The sequence below is a fragment of the Sciurus carolinensis genome, chromosome 7 (assembly GCF_902686445.1).
Source record: "Sciurus carolinensis chromosome 7, mSciCar1.2, whole genome shotgun sequence".
Lineage (NCBI taxonomy): Eukaryota > Metazoa > Chordata > Mammalia > Rodentia > Sciuridae > Sciurus > Sciurus carolinensis.
In genome coordinates this window covers 7869785-7891541 of record NC_062219.1, presented here as the reverse complement: position 1 = coordinate 7891541, position 21757 = coordinate 7869785, and the positions used below count along the sequence as shown (strand labels likewise).

Here is a 21757-nt window from a genome sequence, read left to right as displayed (position 1 = left end):
GTGAAAGCCAGTCAGTGGCGGTAGCTGTGCCGTTCTCATCACTGCCTGTCCCAGGGCAAGGCCAGAGCGCTGGCCGGTCAGGTTGGCTGCTGCTCTGCTGCCCCTCGCTTGGTCTGGGCCTGGCCAGTGTGGTTTTAGGGGTGGCGTTTGCTGTAGTGGCACTGGGAAGGGGGAAGAGATGCCTTCCCGCCTCTGGCTTGGTTGGCGGTCTGTGTCCTAGGTGGTGATCTGCCCACACCTTTCAGGACATTGGAGATATAAACCAGGTGAGGTTGCAATGGACCCTGCAATCCCTTGCACAGGCGTGGACGGCCAAGCACCGCAGGACGGGCGGGCAGGAGCAGAGGGGGCACCTGTGGCGCTCTCCTGAGGGGCGGGGCTCCGGCGTGTGTGTGCCGTCTGACTTAGTTAGGTGCCCGGGAAGGGCATACCTCGGCAAAACCATCGTTGCCTCCTGACGTCATTGGCGGGTGTAGTCGACTTCTGCCCCTCCCCCATTTCCTGCTGGACTTGATGGTTCGTGGGACCTTCCCTGGTTGTTGATGGCACTTGTCACACTCTACTCTTGGGCCTCCTCAACTTGCAGGAGGGTGTGAATTTGAAGTGAGGAAGACAGTGTAGGTGTTCCTTGGTGGGGTTTGCCACCATCCAGGGTGGAAATCCCCGGCCAGAGGGCCGGCACAGGACTTGCTGTCACTCCTGTGGAGGCCTGCTCGGTGCTCGGAGAGGTGCGGAGGTGGCAGAAGAGGAAGAAGACCACAGAAGAGAAAGCAGAGCTGGGCTGGGAGCAGGCCACCTGCCCACCGGTCGGAGGCGCAGGGTATCCAGAGGCTTCTCTCTGGAGGCCCTGAGGGGCCCAGCCCCTGGGAAGTGGCCTCCCTCAGTTGCCCATGGACATTACACTGGAGAGGGGGATTGCTCTGCACAGAGATAGGCTTTTCTGTGTAATTACTGTTTTAATGAATCAGGTTACACCCTAGCGGTTGGCTGCACAGCGTACTAGGAATTTGGAAGTCTTTATGCTGTACAGAAATCTGTCATCTTAATGGCCCTCTGTGACAAGGTCTAAATGCTAAGTTCTGTGGCGTGTTTGCTGGTTTCAGTGTGGTAATTCAAACTGCATGTTTTCTGAAAGCTGAAAAGAATTCAGAGTCGAAACAAATGAGGTGTTGTACCTGGTGGCTCAGCTCTTGCTCTGGGCCCAGACGGCCTGGAGGTGTTTCTCTTTGTCACCTCATAACTGAGCACTGGGGTCTTTGACCCCAAGCTGAGGAACGAGGGAGAGGGAAGATGGTGTTGGGGGCAGTGCAGCATGGCTCAGGGCTAGCGTCCATCTGTGAGCCTTGTCCAGTGCCTGGGTTTCCTTCTCAGCCCAAGGCTGAGTAGCAGCTCTCTTGGGATTGAAGTGCAGGCGACCTCCAGGGTGGCCTTGGGAGTCCCAGGTGGGAGTAGGTCACAGCAGTTTAAGACAGAAGGACTTAATTGGTGGGGACAGAGCTCCTCCTGCCTGCATCCCGGGGCCCTCCGTTTTTGCTTCATGCGAGTGAAAAACAAATATCTATTCCTTTTTTAAAAAGTGGTTCTGCATCTGCTGGTGGTTTTGGGATGGTGGGGTTGATGTCCCAGAGTTCCATGTGGTGAGGTCACAGCTGCCTGGAAGATGCCCCTGTCCAGTGATCGCAGCCATGTGTCCATGGCCTCTGCTTCCCTGGGCTTTGACCCTCCTGCCGCAGCTCCCGCTCCGATGAGGTGGAGTGTAGCTTGGAGTCGGGAACTCCGAGGGCCTCCTGCCCTCCCCTGAGGCCGAGATGTAAACCACTCACTGCTTGGTGTATGCGCAAGTGAAGACGGAGTCCCAGCTGGCGGGTATTTCTTCCAGAGCATCGTTGCTTGTTAAAATTCAGAGTTTTAATATTGCAGCTCAGTTTTCTCTTTGATCTTAATGTGCTCGTCTCACTTTTTCCTACCCCAGCCCCATTCTTGATTTTTGTAAGCCCAGCGAGCTTAGTCTAGCAGGCACTTTTTTGGGTTCTCCGCCTGGCTGTCCTGCTTGCTTGGCTGCCCCTGGAGCAGAGTCGCTGTGGGATGGAGATGCTTCATCTAGCAGTGCGTTCACTTTAAGTAGAGACTCCCTAGTAGACTTGCAGACCAAAGTTGGTTATTTCTCAAAGATGCCATCCTTTTTTTTTTTTTTTTTTTTTTTTTTTTTGGCGGTGCTGGGGATTGAACCCAGGGCCCTGTGCTTGTAAGGCAAGCACTCTACCAACTGAGCTGTGTCCCCAGCCCAGATGCCATCTTTTTGAACATTTAAAAAATTTTATTTGTATATGGACACAATATTTTTATTTTATTTATCTATTTTTATGTGGTGCTGAGGTTCGAACCACAAACGCTCTGCCACTGAGCCCCAATCCCAGCCCCAAAGATACCATCTTATTTTCTTTGGTCCAATAGCTTTATTCTCTGGTTCTCTCATATGCTTTTAAACTTAGTGCTTTTAAGCTTTAGTATTTATTTAATTTTAAGAATGATTTCTGTGTAGGCCATTCTGGTGGCTTGGCCTTTAGTCTGGCAAGAAATCCACAATCATCTAGTTTCAGATATGTAATATCTTAAAGAGTGTTATTAGATTTTTATATTTAAATTTATTATGCAGTAGTTCTTAAGACGTATTTACTGCTCAGGGAAGCGTGCGCGACAGTCAGATCCCCCCAGGGTCTTTGTACGAGAGTGCATAATGGTTTGTGAACTGTGCTTCGCGAGTTTCCAGAGAGATGATTTTAGCTTAGTGACTGTGCACGGCTTCTTGATGCCAGAAGGCAGGCGTGTTTGTTTTAAAGCAGACACAGCGTCCACTGGGTTTAGAATATTTCAAGAACTGACAGCCTGCAGATCTTGCTGGCCCGCTTAGAAATGCGCTGTGACCATTCCTTGGTTCTTAAGTGATGTGACTCAGAGCTCTGGGATCCAGTGCCTTCGCTGTATGCCTTGGCTGGTGTTTGTGAGTGGCGCGGGCCCACCCACCCTGAGGGCGAGCCCACCCTGGACAGTGTGCAGAGTGCTTTAAGAGGCGCCCCTGCCTGCTCCCAGCACCATTTACATTTTGATAGATCTTGAGAAAAAAAGGAGTGAAATGCAAATAGAGAAAGAATAGACTCTAACCAGGCAGCTGCCCGGGACCCTGATTTCCACGTTCACCAGTGGACAGTCTCCCTCATTTCACTCCTTCCCACTTCTCTTCTGCTTCCCAGACACACATACTTTTTACATTTACCTTATTCAGTGTCACTCTGCAAAAACAGCAGTGTGTTTCTGGTTTTTAAGAAAAGCACATAGTATTTTAGGTGCCGTGTGGATTTTTTCTTCTTTTTTTTGGTAATACTGGGGATTGAACCCAGGGCCTCCCACGTGCTAGGCGAGCACTCACCGTCCAGTCTGTTTTGTTTTATTTTGATGCAGGGCCTTGCTAAGTTGTCCAGAGTGGCCCTGAACTTGCCATCTTCCTGCCTCAGTCTCTGTTAGCTGCTCACAGGTGACCACCATACCTGGCCCTGTGTGACTCTCCTCGGGGCGATTCCTGCTGGTCGGCTCACTTTACATGGTACCTTTATGTCTCTCTGTCATACACCCTTAGGACTGCGAAGAACTTTAACGAGGCCATGCTGAGGCTTTTAATTGACTAATTGCTTGTTAAAACTTAGTCATGGCTCCTGAATAAGGGATTAACATTTTTTTTCTGTAATTAACCATAATTAATAAGAAAATTTTATTCTTACTTCACAAATAAAAACTTTAGTTTCAGTTTTTCAGGAAAAATTCAGTTTCGAGTAGCCTTCCTTTACTTCAGGTATAAAATCAAACCGCCTGGCGTAAGCTGCCTGGCCCGGCCTGACAGTGCCCGGCTCCCCGCCGTGGCCTTGTCCGCTGCCCGCCCTGCCCTCTTCTCCCACTCGGCTCCCTTCTTTTCTGTGAGCTGCTGGGTTCCCACGCCTAGCACCTTGCTGTGGCTAGTCTGCCTGGTGTGCTCCTCCTGTCCTGTTTCCCTGGGGTGGGTCCTGCTGGTCAGGTCCCAGGGCAGGTGCCATTCCAGAAGGCTCCCTAGTCTGAGTAGCTGGTCACTTGCTCCCATCTCTGCTGGTTTGTTTTCCTCCGCGTCTGCCAGCAGTGTGCTGGTTTGCATCTCTCTTTCTCCCCCTGGAATGTGCAGTCCAGCAGGACAGGGACCTTTGTCTTTGTGGCTCATTGCTGCATTCGCCTTCGCCTCCCCAGTAAGTACTCAAGAAATACTTGGGGGAACCAGTGAGTAAGGGTGAACGGGGACAGGGGAAGCAACCCTTTGTTGGCGATTTTCTCTGTGCTGGGTGACAGGTGGGTGATTTTCTCAGGCTTAATCCTCCTAAGCTCTTACCCATGAAGAGCTGAGTTGAGTAACTGCTGTCCAACCTGACAGCCACCCCAAGGCTGGGCACTGAGCAACCTGTTTTTCAGGTTTGTAGCAGTTCGGTGGCTGCGGCTCGCAGGAGACGTGGCGTCTGCTCCAGTGCATGTGTGTGCTTGCACCCCCTGGCTTCTGGGAAGGTGGATGATTGCTCCCCAGACTAGTTCACGGGGACGCGTGGTGCCTTGTTTGCCATGACCCCAGAAGGCTGTTGTGGTTCCTCTGCTACTGAATGGGGCCACCTGGGAACCATTCTGGGCTGGGGGTGCATGGCAGGCAGTGCTGTGCTGAGTCATTGCTCCCGTGCCCCAGAGACAGGGATGGGACGCCCTGGAAGCGGCTGCCTGCTGGGCGAACCAGGCTTCCTCTCATCAGGGGGCATCAGAGGGCGCTGCAGCAGGCGGTGAGCTGCAGTCAACCCCCGCAACTCGGGAGGCCTAGCCTTGGGGGTCCGCCCCTGAGCTAAAGGCAGCAGGTTGTTTGCATTCTGTGTTTAGTACTGTCCTCCTTTCCCCTTTCTGCCTCTGCTGAGGAGTTGGTCCCATTCGGCAAAACAGACAAAACTTTCTCCCAGGGAAGAGCAGAGAACAGGGTAATTGGACGCAACTGACAAGCCAGCTGTTTTGTCCACCGTGTAGGTGCGTCGGCCAGCAGGTCCTTGCTGAGCACCCGCCAGACTCTCAGGGACAGTGTACGTGACACTCCAGAGAGTGGGCCTCAGCCGAATTCCTCCCACGTGCGTCAGGTCCTTGGCTTGTCTCAGGTTCTGGTGTCGTTTGGATCTGAACTGTGGCTGTCCTAGGTCAGATTAGAAGGAAGACTGTCTCCTGTGTGCTCTGTTTTAACTGGGTTTTTTTTTTTTAAGTAAAAAGTTTGAAACATTCCCTCAACTTTTCAGCATTTCGGGGCATTTGGAAAAGTTAGTTAGCCTTATTGTTAGGGTAGGATTTTAGTCTTTTTATGATTGTTAGGTCCTAAGGTGGCTTCAGAGCAGATATTCCCAAAGCGAGGTGCTATTTAGTGGGTTTCTGCCGGTACTTCTTTTCAACTTAATGTACTTGACTTCAGCATTTTGATTAAAGGAAATGTCTTCTAGTTTGTGGTCATTTAAGCAAGTGTGACTTGAAAGTAAAACAAGAGAAGTTTAATTATTGGCAAATCAATGACAAGTTGTTTTTCTTTCTTTCTAGTTATATATGGGAAGCTGTTGATATCAAAAATAGCATACTTTATAAAATCAGCGTCTGTGGAAACGTGGATACCGTCCAGTGTGGGCCGTCAAGTGCGGTTTGCATGTACAACTTGAAGACAAACACCTACCGCTCAGTGGGTAAGTGAAGCGAGTCTAGATGGCCGGATGGCAGCACGTCCCGGTTTTACAAGTGACTTCACGTGGATAGCTGTATGATGTAGCTGTGTTCACAACTGTATATTTTTGTAGTATTTTCTTGCTGTGTTTTGTAATAGTCACAGTGGCAATTTGAATGTCCCCTAGGTTTCCTCCATCTGGTGGACAGTATGAAAACGGTGGTTAGGAGGAATCATACAGATGTGCATTTAATGCAGAAAGAAGGTTCCTGTGGGCTCTCCCTTCCCACCCAGGACTTTCTTAAGCGTGCTCTCTTTCCCTCCTGCACCTGGTCTCCTGTAGTGCCCAGCCCCGACTCCCTCGCACCTTCCAGCTTTCTTCTCCGGTGGTCTGGTTGTCAGGCAGTGTGTCCTCATGGTTGCTGGCATCAGCTCACAGGAAGAGTTAAATAGTCCTGAGGAGGTAATCTCGGAGGGGAGGTCGCCACTTGGGCTCATGTCTGTCCCCAGATGTGCTTTTCGGGTCAGGATCCCTTTCCTGTTGAGGATTATGGGTCCCAGGGGGTCGACAGCTCTGCCAGGTCACAAGGAGTGGGTTATGGCACATGCCCACAGGAGGGGACGCAGAGCCTTGCTTTGGCAGTGTGGTCTCCGTGGTGGTCTTTGACCAAGGCAGCTCAGACGCCAGGTGCCGTTCTGTCATGAACAGTGGTGAAGGGGAGACCGTGTGTCTTGAGCAGGTGTTGGGGGCAGTCGCCGGAGCGGGGTGCTGGGCGGTGTTCAGGTCTGGGAGAGACAGCTTACTGTGGCAGCTGCGTCTGGCGTTGTGAATGGAGATTCCTCCACACACAGTTCAAGGGCTTTTTAGAAAGTGGTGTTGAGGGTAGCAGGTAAAGAGGTGCCGGGTCTCCTGGGAGGGGTCCGACTCTGTTCGATTTCCCTCAGCAAAGCCTTTCCAGGCTGAGAACATAGGTGAGAGGGGCCTGAGGCCCGGGAGGGAGAGCTGGGAAGCACCTGTTATTTTGAGTTCTCGGGTGAGACCAGTTGTTTCTTGGTGATGTACTCAGTTTATGGAGGAGATTGCCATTTTCCTCATTGGGATCTTAATTCAGAGAGACCACTAGTGAGCCTGTTGGCCAATGTTACTTAGGTTTCAGAAAGGGGAAAATGTAGTCTTCTCTTGACTTTCTTTAGAATACTTGCGTCTAATACTTTTGGCTGATGGAAGTGTGTCTTGTAGTTGGCTGCAGTATAGTGTAGTGTGACGTAACACGCCTAACGCAGTGTAGACCGGCCACTGGGAGGATGCTCGTGTGGTGGGCCTGGCTGGAACAGTTAGTGACCAGGTTCTGTCGGCTTTGAAAGCCAGGAAGGAGAGGTGTCGGATCCACTACAGATTCTTTGTGATAGTAATGGAGAGGTGATACTATAGGAGGTATTTTCAGAGCACTGTCCCCAGGGGATTAAGAAGGTTGCTCAAGGGTAGGGACTGAGGCAGCTAGATGAGTAAAAACTAAGTTGTAGTTTAAGTTCATGATTTGAACCAGCAGTTTCCGGTCTCCTTTTCTACCTGTAGATGTACATGACAGATGCCTTTCCTGGAGCCCAGACTCCCTGAGAGAGTGATGATGTATACTTTTAGCCCAGAGGTAATTGCTCCTTTTCTTCATCTCCAGAAAGGAAATCGTATTCCTGAGTGAGTGACATTAATGTTAGCATAGGGACAATCTGAATAAATCTAATTTTGCTAATTCGTGTATGCAATCAAAATAACATTTGTTGTGCACTTAGGTGTCAGGTCTTGTGTGTTTAAATAAAATATTTCATTTAATTTGTTCAACAGCCTTTTGAAGTGAGTGATTGCATATCCCTTATCTTTTAAATGAAGATACTGGAGCATAAAGTAGATAAACAGCTTGCTTACTCAGGGCTGTTTCCAGAGTTGCAGGGTTGCCCGGACAGGTATCCAGCTGAAATGGGAATGGGATGCAAGGCTACACCGCCTTGAGAGGGTGACTGAGAAACTAACTTATGATTTTGGTAGAAAGCAAAAAAGGTGAACTTTCCAAACAACCACACTAACGAGTACACAGTAGGTCAAGAGGAGCTGGTATCCGGAGCACCGTGGTGCACGCCTGTAATCCCAGAGGCAGAGGATTGGAAGTTCAAAGCCAGTCTCAGCAACTCAGAGAGACCCTGTCTCAAAAAGGGCTGGGGAAATGGCTCAGTGGTCAAGTGCCTCTGGGTTCAATCCCTGGTACCCCTGCCCCTAAAAAAAATGCTGAGGCTCTAGTATGAGACTAAATCTGAGGGTATGGAGGCGCTTACACCTCTGTCCGAGGTCAGGGCTGTTCCCCTTCCTCTTTTCAGAGAGCCAGCCTGTTCAGATGGGCCTGTAGGAGCTCAGCACAGGACTGGAGGGGAGGCATGCATGGGGTCCCCCAGGTGGGGGGCTTGCTGCGCAGCCAGCGGAGACACCCTGCCCCTTGCAGCCACCACTCTGGTCGAGCCCTGCGCTCGCCCTTGCACTGCCTCCTTGGTCCCCGGCCCGCCCTCAACCCACACCCCATCGCCACAGCCCCGCCCACCCCAGCCACTCCCGCCCCGCCCCCTTGGCCCCACCCAATGTGACCCTACCTCCTGGCCCCGCCCACCTCCCCTCCCGAGGCTCTGGCCTCAAGGGCCTCCCTGCCCTGCCTCACCCCAGCCTTGCCCACCACCCGTGACTGCAGGGAGTCATTCATGGTCCCACAGCCTCGGCCCTGGGAGCCTCCCCAGGGACGGGCCTTGTGTGCTCTTTGTATGAGCCGGTCAGGAAAAACAGTTTGCAAAAGACTGGGAATTTCAGGTAGAGAAGGGGAGGGGGGCAGACCTTCGCACAGTTGCAGGCACGAGAGCGCACTGCGTTGTGAACCCGTTGCTGTGGGCTTTCCTGCGCTTGGACCTCTCGCTCGCTGGCTTCGTATTTTTTTACCCTCTGTCCTCTTCTGCTCCCCCTGCCCGTCCTTCCCAAGGCCTCAGTTGAATGTGTAGAATTAAATCTGTTCTAATCTGGGTTTATGACATGTTCATCATCAATCTAGGGACGAACCTTTTAGGAAATTGGGTTGTGTTACAATACAGTGAATCCTATATGACAAAAACAAGGATCTTGAGAGTAACCATTATCTGACTTTCCCCCCTTCCCTTTTTCTCTATTGGAAATTGTCATTAGTTCATATCCTCTATTTAAATGATTTTATGACCTATATATTCTATTCAAAAATTTTTTACTCTCATTTCCAGAAAAACTAGTTGCATATATGTTACTATTTTTTTTTTTTTTTTTTACATTTAACTTTTGCCATGCATAACTTTTTGGGACTTACAGTAATAGTATATGTCAAAATAGCTGTACTGTTGTCTTTCACTATCGTTTATTACTTCTAACTGCTGTAATATTTTGTAGTGTGAACCTACAACAGTTCATTCATCCACTCTTCTGTTCACGGGTCTTTGGGTTGTTTCCAGGTTTTTGCTATTGTGAGGAGTAGTAGATACTCTTTCACGTTTCTTTTTACAGGTGTATATGTAAGCATAACATTCCCTTGTGTGTATGTGTACCTGGGACTGCTGTAGCTCAGCTGTGGTACTTGAGTGTCCACTTTTAGGACAGATTGCCTTGCTAACGTAGATAATGGTTGTGCTAATTTACACTTCACCTGCCACATAGGACAGCCCTGGCATTGTACTTCCAACCCAGTATTTAATTTTTGCCACCCAAGTGGCTATAAATGGATGTCATTGTGGCCTCATATGCAGTTACTTGGTTACCAGTGATACTGAACTCCTCTTCCTATCTATTGATGTATGGTTCCTTCTTGTCAGACTGTGTCTGGTTGACCATTGGATATGACCTGTCTTTTCTCTCTGGAAGCTTAGAATTTTCTTTACCTTTGATATCAGAACTCACCATAATGTGACTAGATAGTGGGTTTTTCCTTTTCTCTCCTCTTTGGAATGCTGGGTGTGCTCTTAGCTATAGATAACTCATTATTTTCTGCAATTATAAAAAATTTTGTGTGTGATTATAATTGATGTTGTTGTTGTTATTATTATTATTATTATACTAGGGATTGAACCCACGGGTGCTTAACTACTGAGTCACATCCCCAACCCTTTTTTACTTTTTTTTTTGAGACCAGGTCTCACTAAGTTGCTTAGGGTCTCACTGAATTGCTGAAGATGGCTTTGAACTTGTAGTCTTCCTTTCTCAGCTTCCTGAGTCACTGGGTTTACAGGCGTGTGCCTCCATGCCTGGCTGTATGTAGATATTCTTGATGTTAGTTCTTTGCCAGGTCTGTGGATCCTTTAGGCTAGTTTTTGGGTAAATTTCTTAAGAGTTAATCTTGCCTATTGTAGTTAGTGAAAGTTTTTGAGTCTTAAGAAATCTTTTTCTACATTAAGACATAAAAGGTATTTTCAACCAGTTTTTAAAGTCTGCTTTTCGAAGTTTGCATCTTTAATCCACTTAGAGTTGAGTTTTGTATCAGAGGTAAGCAGGGGTCCGGTTTTATCTTTATCCTTGTGAATGACCACTTTGTTTCCAGTGCCATTTGTTGAACAGCCCCACCCCCATCTGATGTAGTACTTCCTGATCAAAGTTTGATACACACGTGTGTCTCTGTGCTCTTTCTTTTAGTCTGTTGGTCTCTCTTCTAGTCTGTCAGTTTACCTATTCCTATACCAACCCTGATCATATTTTTATGTAGTTAATTCTGAATTCTTAGAGTAATATCCAGGCAGACTGAGACACAGTCACCCTACATGTGGACCTTCCAAATATTTTTGATTTTGCAGCATGTGGGTGAGAAGCATTAAAGGATTTGAGCCATACATTCTTATTTATGGTTTTGGAGATCACATTGGTCAAGGGTGATGGTGAGGGACAAGATAAGGGTGGAGGGCAGGGACCAGTCGGGAGAGGTGATGGTGCTGGTGGTAGTAGGGATGGAAAAGTGCGGATGAGTTTGAGGTGGGCAGGGAGCGGGGTTCAAGCAGCTGAACTTCCTGGTGTCCGAATGTAGTGGCTGAGGGAACGATGGGAGTCAGGCTGTGGGTTGAACAGTTAGGGTGGGTGGGATGCCATTCCTGAGGTAGAGAATTCTGGGGCAGGGAGGGTTTTGTAAGTTTACGAGCTTCCAGGTAAATGATAGTGCCACTTTGAATTTGCTTCTCCTCGGAAGTAGCTTTGTGGTTACGTATGTTTCATAGCCTGCTCATTCTCTTTCCTCTCCAAACAGGCGACTCTCATTTGAAAAGTGCAACCAAGTCACTTCTGGAATTCAACACGACGGTCAGCTGTGATCAGCAAAGCACAGGCCACAGAATCCAGAGCAGCATCACCTTCCTGTGTGGGAAAACCCTGGTGAGTGGAAGGTCAGGCTGAGAGAAACTGCCGAAGCACTTTCAAGTGTCCTTTCAGGATTTAAAGCTATGACTGCTGCATCTTCAGACCCAGGAGGTCTCACCTGAAGACCTCTGAAATAGAACCAGTGTTGTTAACTTTGGATCAGCTCATTGACTGTACTGGTATTTGCATTGAGATCTTAAAAGAGATTCTGTTTACAGCAGCATGAAACGTGAAGGTTTATATTCTGGAGTAAGCTGCTCCTGTTTTACTTTAATTTCCCTTAAGAATTCCGTGTTCACCATGCAAGAATCAGAATTGCGAAGAGCTTTTTGGTTTGCCTGTGGGAGTGTCAAGGTTAATCCCTCCTGAGTGGCGTGTCCCGCAGGGGTGTCACGGCTGACCAGTCTGGAGTCAGCGCTGTGCAGTCTGGCAGAGGGGCTGGTCAGACATGGGGCTGATGGTGTTCAGACTGGGTCCCACGCAGATGCACATGAGCTACTGGCAGGGGCCCTCCCGGGAAGCACGAGGTCGTGCCTCCCTCCTCTGATTTTGCTGGCATTTGATCCAGAGCACATTTGGGGTTTGGGAGCAGAAGACCCTGGGGCCCACGTCCCAGGAGCCTGCTGTGCTTGCTTGTTGGGGCAGGGGAGCAGTTTCGGACGGATCACACTCAGATTGAGCCGAATTTCAGGAAGCTTTTGTCTCCAAATTCCCAATCTGGGAATCTCCTGACCTAGTTTAACTAAAGCTGTGGTGTCCCCTGCTGTCTCCTGTATTGTCAGTAGCCTTTACTGTGTTCTGTCTTTAAAAAGGAAGCCTCATATGGTATGCTAACGATTTTTTTTTTAAATAGGGAACTCCTGAATTTGTGACTGCCACAGAATGCGTGCATTACTTTGAGTGGAGGACCACGGCAGCCTGCAAGAAGGACACCTTCAAAGCTAATAAAGAGGTAACAGGACTTGAGATCATGTGAGTGTGAAGTCTCTTTAGGAGACCGTTAGGATTTGAAATACTGATTCCAACCTTCTGGGGTGAAATATCTTTTTTTAGTTTCCAAACTGCAGTTGAGTAGAGATACCACATGATTTAATTGTAATGGCTTTTCTGGGTGGTTCTTATTTTTAGGACAGGGCATTTACAATGTCACAGATTGTGATTTTTTTTGGTCCAGATTGGAACTGGACCGGCTCACCCATATAAGGCAGCTTCATTCTTGGGTTTTGGAGCTGTGCAGGGCACTTAGCTGTGCCACATGGGTGGGCCTGGGTTCAGTTGTTGACTCTCCTGCAGGAGCCCTGCCGAAAGCTTGTCCTGTTCAGATAACTGATTCTTCTTGCGCGTCTCTGTTGGCGTTCCTTTCCTGTAGGGTTCTGGGGGTGGGACCCACAGGTGCTTTACCACTGAGCTCCGTCGTACCCAGTGTCATCTTTTGTTTCGAGACAGGGTCTCAATAAGTTGCCCAGGCTGACCTTCAGCTTAGGGTCTTTCTGCCTCAGCCTCCTGTCGCAGAAGAACGTGCGTGCACCTCTGCACCTGGCTAGCTTTCTGTTCTTAAGGATCAGAGACCGCTGAGATCTGGGCGCGTGGCAGATGGCTGTGATCAGTGATTTTTACTGGCAGCCTACTATTACATAGTTTAGGAAGGGTAAAGAGAGATGTTTGTTTTTTAAAAGATCAAGTGACGATTAGTAGATTATCACTGAGTTTGCAGTTATGACCATCTGTTAAAGAAAAGAGTGAAGTGGAAGAAGCAGCGTCGCCTCCAGGAGAGAGCATAAAGATACTCAGTGAAGAAAAGTTTAAAGTGAATGGATTAAGGCTGGTATTTGGGAGGTGATGTCAGACTTAAACCCACGAAGTTTTGAAGCGTAAGCTGTTGGACGGTACGCTGTCAGTGGCAGGACAGCGTCTCGAAGCTGAAACCCTTGGGGGTGGTCATCCGAAAGCGTCCAACTGGCTGGCCCTGTCTGCTCTCCCATGAGGCCCCAGTCTTCTCTTGGCCCCATGGACATTCTCCTGGTCTGGGGTTCTCCAGCTTGCTAGTGGTACTCGTGATTTTGTTTTATCCGAGTGCCCCCTTACCTCGCTTTGCCGAGTTGACCGTGTGTTTCTTTGCCTGTGAAACAGCTGCTTTCCAAATAACCACACAGCAGCTCATTTTCCGTGAGTCAGAACTCACAGACCGTAGTCTGCGGGCCGAGCAAGAATGGCGTTTCCATTTTTACAGGGTTGTGAAAAAAAATGAGAATATGTGACGGATCTGTGCGACCCACAGAGCCTGAAATATTTTCCATGTGGCCCTTGGCAGGGAAGGTGCTGGTCTCTTTCTGAGTAGTTTTGGGGTGGGGTGGGGTGGGGAGGCGGAGTCTGTGTTTTCGTCAGTGACCTTTATTTCTCTCAGTCCACATGAAGATGCAAGGGAAACAACCGCAGTCTTCAGTTGCTGTCTCTAGGTGTGGGCGGCCTTCGTTGTTGAGAGCCTGTCGTGGACTGGACAGGCGGAGTCTTGTCATGTTTCCAGGTGGTTCTGGCCTCAGGGAGCCTGTAGACTGGTGGGAGGGAGACTCACCTTCCGGACTCGCTGGCTCACCCATTTTCCACTGTAGGGACGGCTGTATTAGGTGGGAAGAACTGGAGAGCACGGTGACTGCTCAGTGTCCCGCTGCCACCAGCCGCAGATCTCGATGAAACTCGTGCCCTCTGTCCTGTCTTCTCTGTGAGAAAACCCTGCCTTTTAGGCTCTGGTGTGGTAACCTTGAAAGATTAACTCGAGGCTTTATGTGCGTGTCAAACAGTCACCATCCTTAAATCGCGACTGGTGGTAGAGACAGAGTCGCCATCCCCGCGCCGCGTGGGCGCCTCAGAGGCAGGCCTGCCCGGGCAGTGGCGGAGGGTCTGACGGCTCTCGTTATGGGCGTTCCAGACAGCCCTTTAAAACAGCCCTTGCTGTGACCATCGCGGTGGATCCTGGGAGGGGTCTTCAAGATAAATATTTCTTTAAAACACTGCATACGTAGGTCCCCTACGCTGGCACTCTGAGAGACACGTCGATGGCAGAACTGGCATCCTGAGTTCTTACCAGTTTAGTTTGTAAGATCAAGAGACATAACAGTACCGGCCATGCTGGCAAACACCCCTCCCAGGCTGTGAGATTCTGGCCTTCTGAGTGTCCCCTTTGCTCTGTGCAGTGTGGTCAGAAGTGGGGGATGTCCCCAGTAGCCTCAACTGATTTTCTTCTGATGCACCGGGGTCTGTGGAGCACTGTTAGGCGAGTCCACTCAACCTCCTGGGGGGAGCGGGACAGCTGAAGTTGCTGGCTGCCTTGAGTGGGGGTCTAGAGCAAAGCTCTAGGTTTGTGGGATCAGGGACATGCGTGGTTGCTTTCTCCTGCGACCCAGTTGTGATGGACAGTGGTAACCTTTTCTTCTCGTTGCCTTTCTGTGGGGTCGAGGTGTTGGCTGGCCAGGGCTCCTGTGCCTGCGTGCTCCCGGCCGGTCGGGGAGGCCTCCTGCCTCCCCCACCTGAGCCGTTACAGTGCCAGTCCTTCCGCCTGAGGAGCAGTCAGGTGGGAGATCTTGCCCTAGGGATCCGCGGAAGCAGTCCCGTGCCCCGAGGCTGTGTGGAGGCGAGAGCTGTTTGATAGACTCCCTTAGCTGTCCCTGAGATCCCTGGAATCTGCGCTGCCATGGGAGGAAGGTCAGCGGGCTAAAGCTTTCCTGCTGGTTCGATAGCATCTTTCTAGGGAAACTTGAAAGCCAAATCTTCAGCCGTTAACTTTGGTACTTAACTGCCTGTGAATTGCATTGTTCTGAGAGATGGAATTTTAGGGATTTTGTCCATGGAAAGTAATAAAGTTAAATATTTTGAGATGATTGCAGAGCATTGAGAACATGAATTTTTACAATATTCCTTCGGACATTTAAAATGATACCAGTATATTGTTTTGGAAATAAAACTTCTGAGGGTATTTCACACAAAGTCTTGGCAGTAGATGGGGTTCCCTTAGAGACTGGACCTGTTTTACTCCTGGTGTGTGCTAGGCTTGCATGCTTTGCTTCAGAAAGAGACAACACTTAAAGCACAGGGTCTGCCAACTGTATGGGTTCCTTGACATTTTAAAAATAAAAAGCCATTAATTCCTGGAGATGAGGGTGTGGTAATAAGTCTAGAGTTGAGTAAGGGTAACTGAAGACTCCCGGGAGGAACCGTCTCCGTATTTTATTGAGCACACGTTGGCACAGCTCCTGTTTTGTGTTTGGCATTGTCCTGAGCCTCGGTCAGCACTACCGCCCTAGACAAAGGCTCTGTCTTCAAGGAACCCACATCGCACTGGAGGAAACCAGTGTCTGGTACAACAATCTCAGAGCCGGGAAGGAGAATAAGGCCTAGTGAAGCAATGGAGGTGGACAGCCCTGTTTTAGGTAAAAATTTCGGAAAAGACCTTACGAGGTGGTGACATTTCACCCAAGAGTGAATGAGTTGAGGGTGAGAGATGGAGAGAGATCTGGTTTCCAGGGCCACCAGGAGCCTGCGTGCCGTGTGGAGTGAGGGGGGCAGTAGAGGAGGTTGGGTTTCATTCTCTGTGTAATGGGAAGCTGCTTGGAGCAAGGAGTGCCGTGGCCTGATTTCACTTGGAAAGACTGATTCTGCTGTGCAGACACGGCCTGGGGCCTAGGAGGGCATCAAAGCCGGAACCGGGGACCAGTTAGGGGACAGTTGCAGGCAGGAGATCTGGTGGTCTGGAAAAAGGTGGTGATGGTGGAGGTTATGTTTGGATGTGAGGTGTCTCCCAGAAGCTCACGTGTGAGACAGCGCAAGGCGTTTCAGAGGAGAAGTGATTGGCTTGTGAGAATCTTCACCTGATCAGTGAATTACTCCCTGAATGGATTAACTGAGTGGTAGCTGGAGGCAGGTGGGTGTGGCGGGAGGCAGTGGTCCATTGGGGGTGTGGCTGTGGCTGTTTCTTGAATCTGGAGAGTGGAGTCTCTCTCTCTCTCCCTGCTTCCTCATCACCGTGTCGTGAGTTGCTTCCCTCCGCCACCCTCGCCCGTCGTGATGTTCAGCCTCATCTCGAACCTCGAGGAATGGAGCTGGTCTCGTGTGGACTAAGAGCTTTCAAACTGTGAGCCCCCAAATAAACTCTTCCTCCTCCATAGGCGTCCTGGGCCGGCCCGTTAGTCACTCACAGCAGCAGCGAAGCTGACTAAAACAGTGGAGGTGAAGAGAGCACTAGACCCAGGGCTCAGCGTGAAGGTAGAACTGGCGGGACTTGCCAGTAGTTGATTTAGAATGTGAAAGAAGCAAGGGGTGGAGTTTGTTCAGTTTCGTCCTAGACAGCTGGCTTAGGGATGGTCCCATTAACTGGCATGTTTGGGGAGAAATCAAAGCCCCCGTTCAGTGTGTGGAATTTGAAAGCACGTGTCTGTCCTGTGCCGACGGCGGGGATGGCGACGGCAGCAGGAGCGCCTCCTGGACTCTGGGAGCTGCTCCGGCGGCTGCAGGTGCGGTGGCTGGGTCCTCGCCGCAGCCCAGCCCCGCGAGCAGGCACGCTCGCTGTTCCCGCTTGACCACGGGGTCAGTGCTCATGGTCGTGCTTGAGCCCAGGTTTGAACCTGAGCCTGTCTCGAGTCTGTGCTTGGAACTCCGCATCTCTTGTTGGCTCCATAAATGAGGAGAAATGGGAGAGAAGTCAGGGCCAGAGGCTGAGTCTGGGGACCGTCTGCAGGTGTGTGGCGCCCGTCAGGGCGACACCAAGAGGGCCAGCAGGTCTGATGCACAGCGTGGAGCTTCTCTGTTCAGCCTTGTGGAGAAGGACCATGAGGAAAGTCCCGGGAGGCTGAGCAAGAGCCAGCAGCGGGCAGGAGGCCAGGTGTGCTCGGTGTCCCGGAAGCAGCGGGCAGGAACGGCTTCTGGAAGCAGGCCAGCGTTGGGGTGTTGCTTGCTGGTGGAGCTGAATGAGGGGAAGCCAAGCAGCCAGCATCAGCCCTGGCAGCAGGAACGTCGGTGTGCGTGTGCAGGCGTGGCGCAGCCCACGGGGACGGTGTCCAGGCAGAGCGGGAGGTGAGGGAGAGAGATGCCCAACAGGGACCAAGAATTCTGCTAAAAGTTTCAGAAGAGGATGGGAGCGGACTGCGTTAGAGACAAGGGAGAACCCTTGCGAGGCAGTGGGCCTCAGGGCCTGCTGAGGGAAGGCGGGCGAGCCACCCTGGGGTTGGTGAGGAGGACACGGGACAGCAGAGGCCTGAACCACTGTCGGCTTCGCTCCATTTCCTCTCTCCTCCGGGGCCGTCTTGGCCCGATAGCCCTAGGAGATGGACCAATGTTGTGTTATGTTGAGCCCCTGGGCGTGTGGCGAAGGGGGCTCACGCCATCTCCTCTCTTCCAGGTGCCCTGCTATGTGTTTGACAGAGAGTTGAAGAAGCACGATTTAAACCCGCTCATCAAGATAAGTGGCGGCTACTTGGTGGACGACTCCGATCCGGACACGTCCCTGTTCATCAACGTCTGCAGAGACATAGGTGAGTGTCTTGGTGGGGGTGGGGTGCTGGTTGAGACAACCTGAGAGGCTGCACCTTCTCCAGTGTTCCAAGGTGCACGTCTTGTCACCTTAGGCCCCCGCGGGCGCTCTCCTCCCGGAAGGTGTGCTCTTGGCCCAGCCCCTGCTCCTTCCCTGCAGGTGCCGATGCTGTGCCTCTCCTCTGCCCCGCATTCCATCCAGATTCTTGTCTGTTCCGTGCTGGACCCTTTGGGTTCAGGGTTCTGCAGTCAGGAAGGGTTGTTCTAGCCTGCTGTGCATGCCCAAGTCCCTTGGCTTTGAGTGGCAGGCTTGGTAAAAGGGACCAAGGGACAAACACATTGGGTACTTGATCCTGATGCATGTTGGGCTGTGTGGCTTCTCTGTGGCTTCCTTTGTAGATGTCAGAGTGAGTGTGAGGAGCGTGGTATCTTTACCAAATTGCCCGAATGCTGTGAAGAAATGGCCTTTATTTAGAGTGCATGGAAGTGTTACTGAGCCTGGAAGGTAGCCACGCCCTGCCTGTCTCGTGTTTCCCTCGGGGCTGCGCTGTGGTCGGTAGGCCAGCCCTGGTCTCTGTGCAGAGCCACCAGTGATAGTGCTGAGTAAACTTTTCGGATGATTAAGTAATATAAAGGTCATTCTTAGTGTTTTCCTTAGGTTTATATTTCTCACATGGTACATAAGACTTTGGTCTGATAAAAGTTTGGGAAATCATAGTTTTGAATTTGCATTATCCTTTAAGTTGTGCATATCCATCATATGCCATCTCTGTAGCTCATTTCTGAACAGTTAAAAATGACAAGTATACCTCATACCCACTCACCAGAAGGGTCAGCGATAATGCCCACGCCTTGTGCATCAGATTATCACACCACTCTTGCCTCCTCCAAGGACAGCCGTCGTTCTGTTGAAGAAAGACTGATAGACAGCGTCTCTAAGAGGGCTAGTTGGCAACTGGAGTTTGCTTATAAAGCCCAAGAGCCTCGTAGATGATCAACTTCTGAAACAATATGCCGTTGTAATCTGGAAAACAGACTTGTGGTCCTTTATCCTATATAGAGTTTTATCTGACTTTACTGGATATTTTCTTAAAAAAGTTATTTTTTTCTAATTTACTGGCATTTTGGGTTGAACTTTAGCAACTTTGGAACCAAACAAACAGCTTACCCCCTCACCTTCAGGAAGTTGCCCTGAAGCCTCCAGCTGACTTTGAACATGACCCTCGTCCTTCATCCCTCATGAGTAGGTTGGCGGCCCTGTGTGTGACCTCCTGTGTCAGGGACGCTTGCTTTCCTTTGCCTCGGGACTCCAAGTCTAATTGGGAGGCTCTGGGGAGGGCTGGCCTGGGCAGCAGGCAGACGCCCACAGAGGGCCTCACGGTGCCACCCGTGTGCCAGGCTTGGAGCTAAAGGTTCATTTCTGTGATGTTGGTGGCGGCTCCTCGTGGCAGGAGCCGTGGGAGAAAGAGCATCTGAACCACATGTGCTGGGTGACGCTTCTGGGGCTGGATTTCAGCGTTAAACAACCCACGTTCCTGCTCCCTGGGGCCGGGTAGGGATGCGCAGTGGTCATGTAGACCCAGCAGTTCTGGCTGGCCCTCGGCGGTCAAGGAAGTGCGGTGTGCCCAGGAGCAGCACGGGCGTGTCATGGCGCTGGTCCCTTCACTCCCGGAAGGCGGCACGCTGGCCACTGGATGGTCTGGGTAGACTGAAGTCAGAGAGCGTGCGCGTTCCATCTGGGACGTGAGCCCAGGGCTTCTGTAGGTTCCTTCCAGCCATTGGCTCTTTCCGCTCCTCTCTGGGGCTTTTCCCAGTCTTTTCAGCTTAAAAGGGGCTGATGCTGAAGGCAGTCTTTAGCTGGAGCTGTGCAGTGGACCCGGGTCTGCCAGGGTGGCCACCTCTTGGGTCCAGTGCCGAGCAGCACTTTGTTCCTTTACCTGGGCCGTGTGCAGAGAGGGGTGGCTTGCAGGCCCTCAGAATGGTTGCTTGTAGAGATTTGGTAACTCAGTGCTCTTGGTTGAAAGGACCCTGGTCCTCAGTACGTGTGAGGGGCGGGGGCTGGGCTCCCACGTGCGAGGGCCTGGGTTCCGTCCTCAGCACCACATAAAAATAAATAAATAAAGGTAATGCGTCCATCTACAACTAAAAATATTTTTAAAAAAGTACATGTAAGGACTGCTTCTGGTACTTAAATCTGCTTTATTTAAACTTATTTTTAAATTTTATTTATTTTTTTTACAGTACTGGGAATTAAACCCAGGGGTGCTCTACCACTGAGCTATATCCTTTTAATTAAAAAAAAAAATTTTTTTTTAGTTGTTGTTGGACCTTTATTTTATCCAGTTATTTATATGTGATGCTGAGGATTGAACCCAGTGCCTCATACATGCTAGGCAAGTGCTCTACCACTGAGACACAGCCCTTAATTTTTTAAGACAGGGTCTTGCTAAGTTGCTGAGGCTGTCCTCCAACTTGTGATCCCTGCCTCAGCCTCCCAAGTATCTGGGATTGTCATTGTGTACAGCCACACCCAGTGGCTTAACCATTTTGATGTGATGTGGTGTGATGTTTTACAGACTCACTGCGGAACTCAAGTCCACAGTTGCGGGCCTGTCCTGCTGGCACTGCTGCCTGCCTCCTGCGAGGGGACCAGGCCTTTGACGTTGGGCAGCCCAAGGAAGGACTGAAGCGAGTGAGCGAAGATAGGTGGGTCCACGGCCAGAGACTGGTTTGCGTCTGTCTTTCGTCCTCAGCAGGAGCCTGACGTTAGCGGGTGCTGTGCCTTTCCAGCAGGGCAGGGACAGGCCTTCAGATGCTACTTCTCCCGTCCGTCAGACCACTGGCCACTGCTGAGCCCCACTGGCTAGTCTGCATGCTGCTCTTTCTGGTCGCGCCTCTTATTTCAGCTAAAACTCGTGCCCAGGCCCTACCCATTGCACAGACCTGCTGCTTCCTGAAGTGACACTCACCTAAGGAGCCTTCGCATTGTGATCCTGCTGCCTGTGAGGTTGCGTTTGCATCTAGAGTTCCCTCCTCTTTAGATCTCAGAGGGGCAGCTTGCCGGGTGCGGAGGGTCCTCCTAAGTGGGCGGCTTGGCAGGAGTACTACTCTCTACGCGCTTTACGTGACCACAGCCTGGCGCCAGATCAGGACTTCGGCTTTCCCCCTCCTGGGGGCCTTCGGGCGGTGTTTCGCCTGGCTGGGTGACGCAGGACGCCTGCAGGTGCAGGTGGCAGTTCTGTCCACAGTGACAGCAGAGCGTGGCCTCCACGGGAGTGTTGGGCGTTGTCTGTGTGGCCTGCTCGGACTGCTGAGGAAAGCGCCAGGGCGGCAGCCGCACAGCAGAGTGCTCGCTCACGTCTGCAGGCCGGAGTCTGCAGCAGGGTGTCCCGCGTCGGTTTCTTTGAGGTCCTTGCCTCGTCAGATGGTGTCTTCTCCCTTCTTCCTGTGGTCATCCCCGTGTCCCCGTGTCATTAGGACCCTGGTGATGTTGGAGCAGGGCCCACACATCTGACCTGGTTTTCGTTCACTTGCCTCCTCACAGTCCCTGTGCAGGCGCTGCCGAGACGGGCGTGGGGCTTCACCGTGCGTCCTGAGGGGTCGAGTGACAGGTGGGGGACTGACCCCGGCGGGTTGGTGAGGGCTTCGTGAAGCGCAGGGCACTGTGCAGCGCGAGGCTCGCTTGTCTGGGGGGAGAGGCAGGTCGCCTGTTCTCCGCAGTCCTGTCGCAAGGGAGCCTGGCCGCGTCCAGCAAGGTGGGAGCCTGCCAGCCCGCCCTGGCTGTGTCCTGGCGGGCAGAGCGTCCCGGGGCTCGGGCGTTGGAGGAGAGCCCCAGCCTGTGCCTGCTGGGCGGGCGCTCTGGGGTCTCCGGCTTGCACTTGGAGTGGCTTACAGAGGAGCCGACCTGTGGCCTCCTGGGCAGAAATGGGCTTGGCTGCTTGGCTCTGTTCGGTTGTGTTAGCCATTCACAAAGAATGCTCTGTTTTGCTCAGCTTTTCTTGGTATTTTCAGTGTACGTGTTGGTCATCTGGTTTATTTGACTTTCAACAATAGTGCTCATCAAAGTATCCTTAGAATTTTTTTCCAAGTGGATATCAATA

General features: G+C 51.1%; 1 protein-coding gene across 1 annotated transcript in view; it reads left to right on the top strand.

Annotated features, from left to right (window-relative positions):
• Positions 1-21757, top strand: part of Igf2r (insulin like growth factor 2 receptor) — a 99817-nt gene that overhangs the window by 12422 nt on the left and 65638 nt on the right. Inside the window, 5 exon segments of the mRNA XM_047557338.1 lie at positions 5629-5768; positions 11029-11153; positions 11992-12090; positions 17527-17659; positions 20234-20363. Coding sequence (XP_047413294.1) covers positions 5629-5768; positions 11029-11153; positions 11992-12090; positions 17527-17659; positions 20234-20363 — 627 coding nt within the window.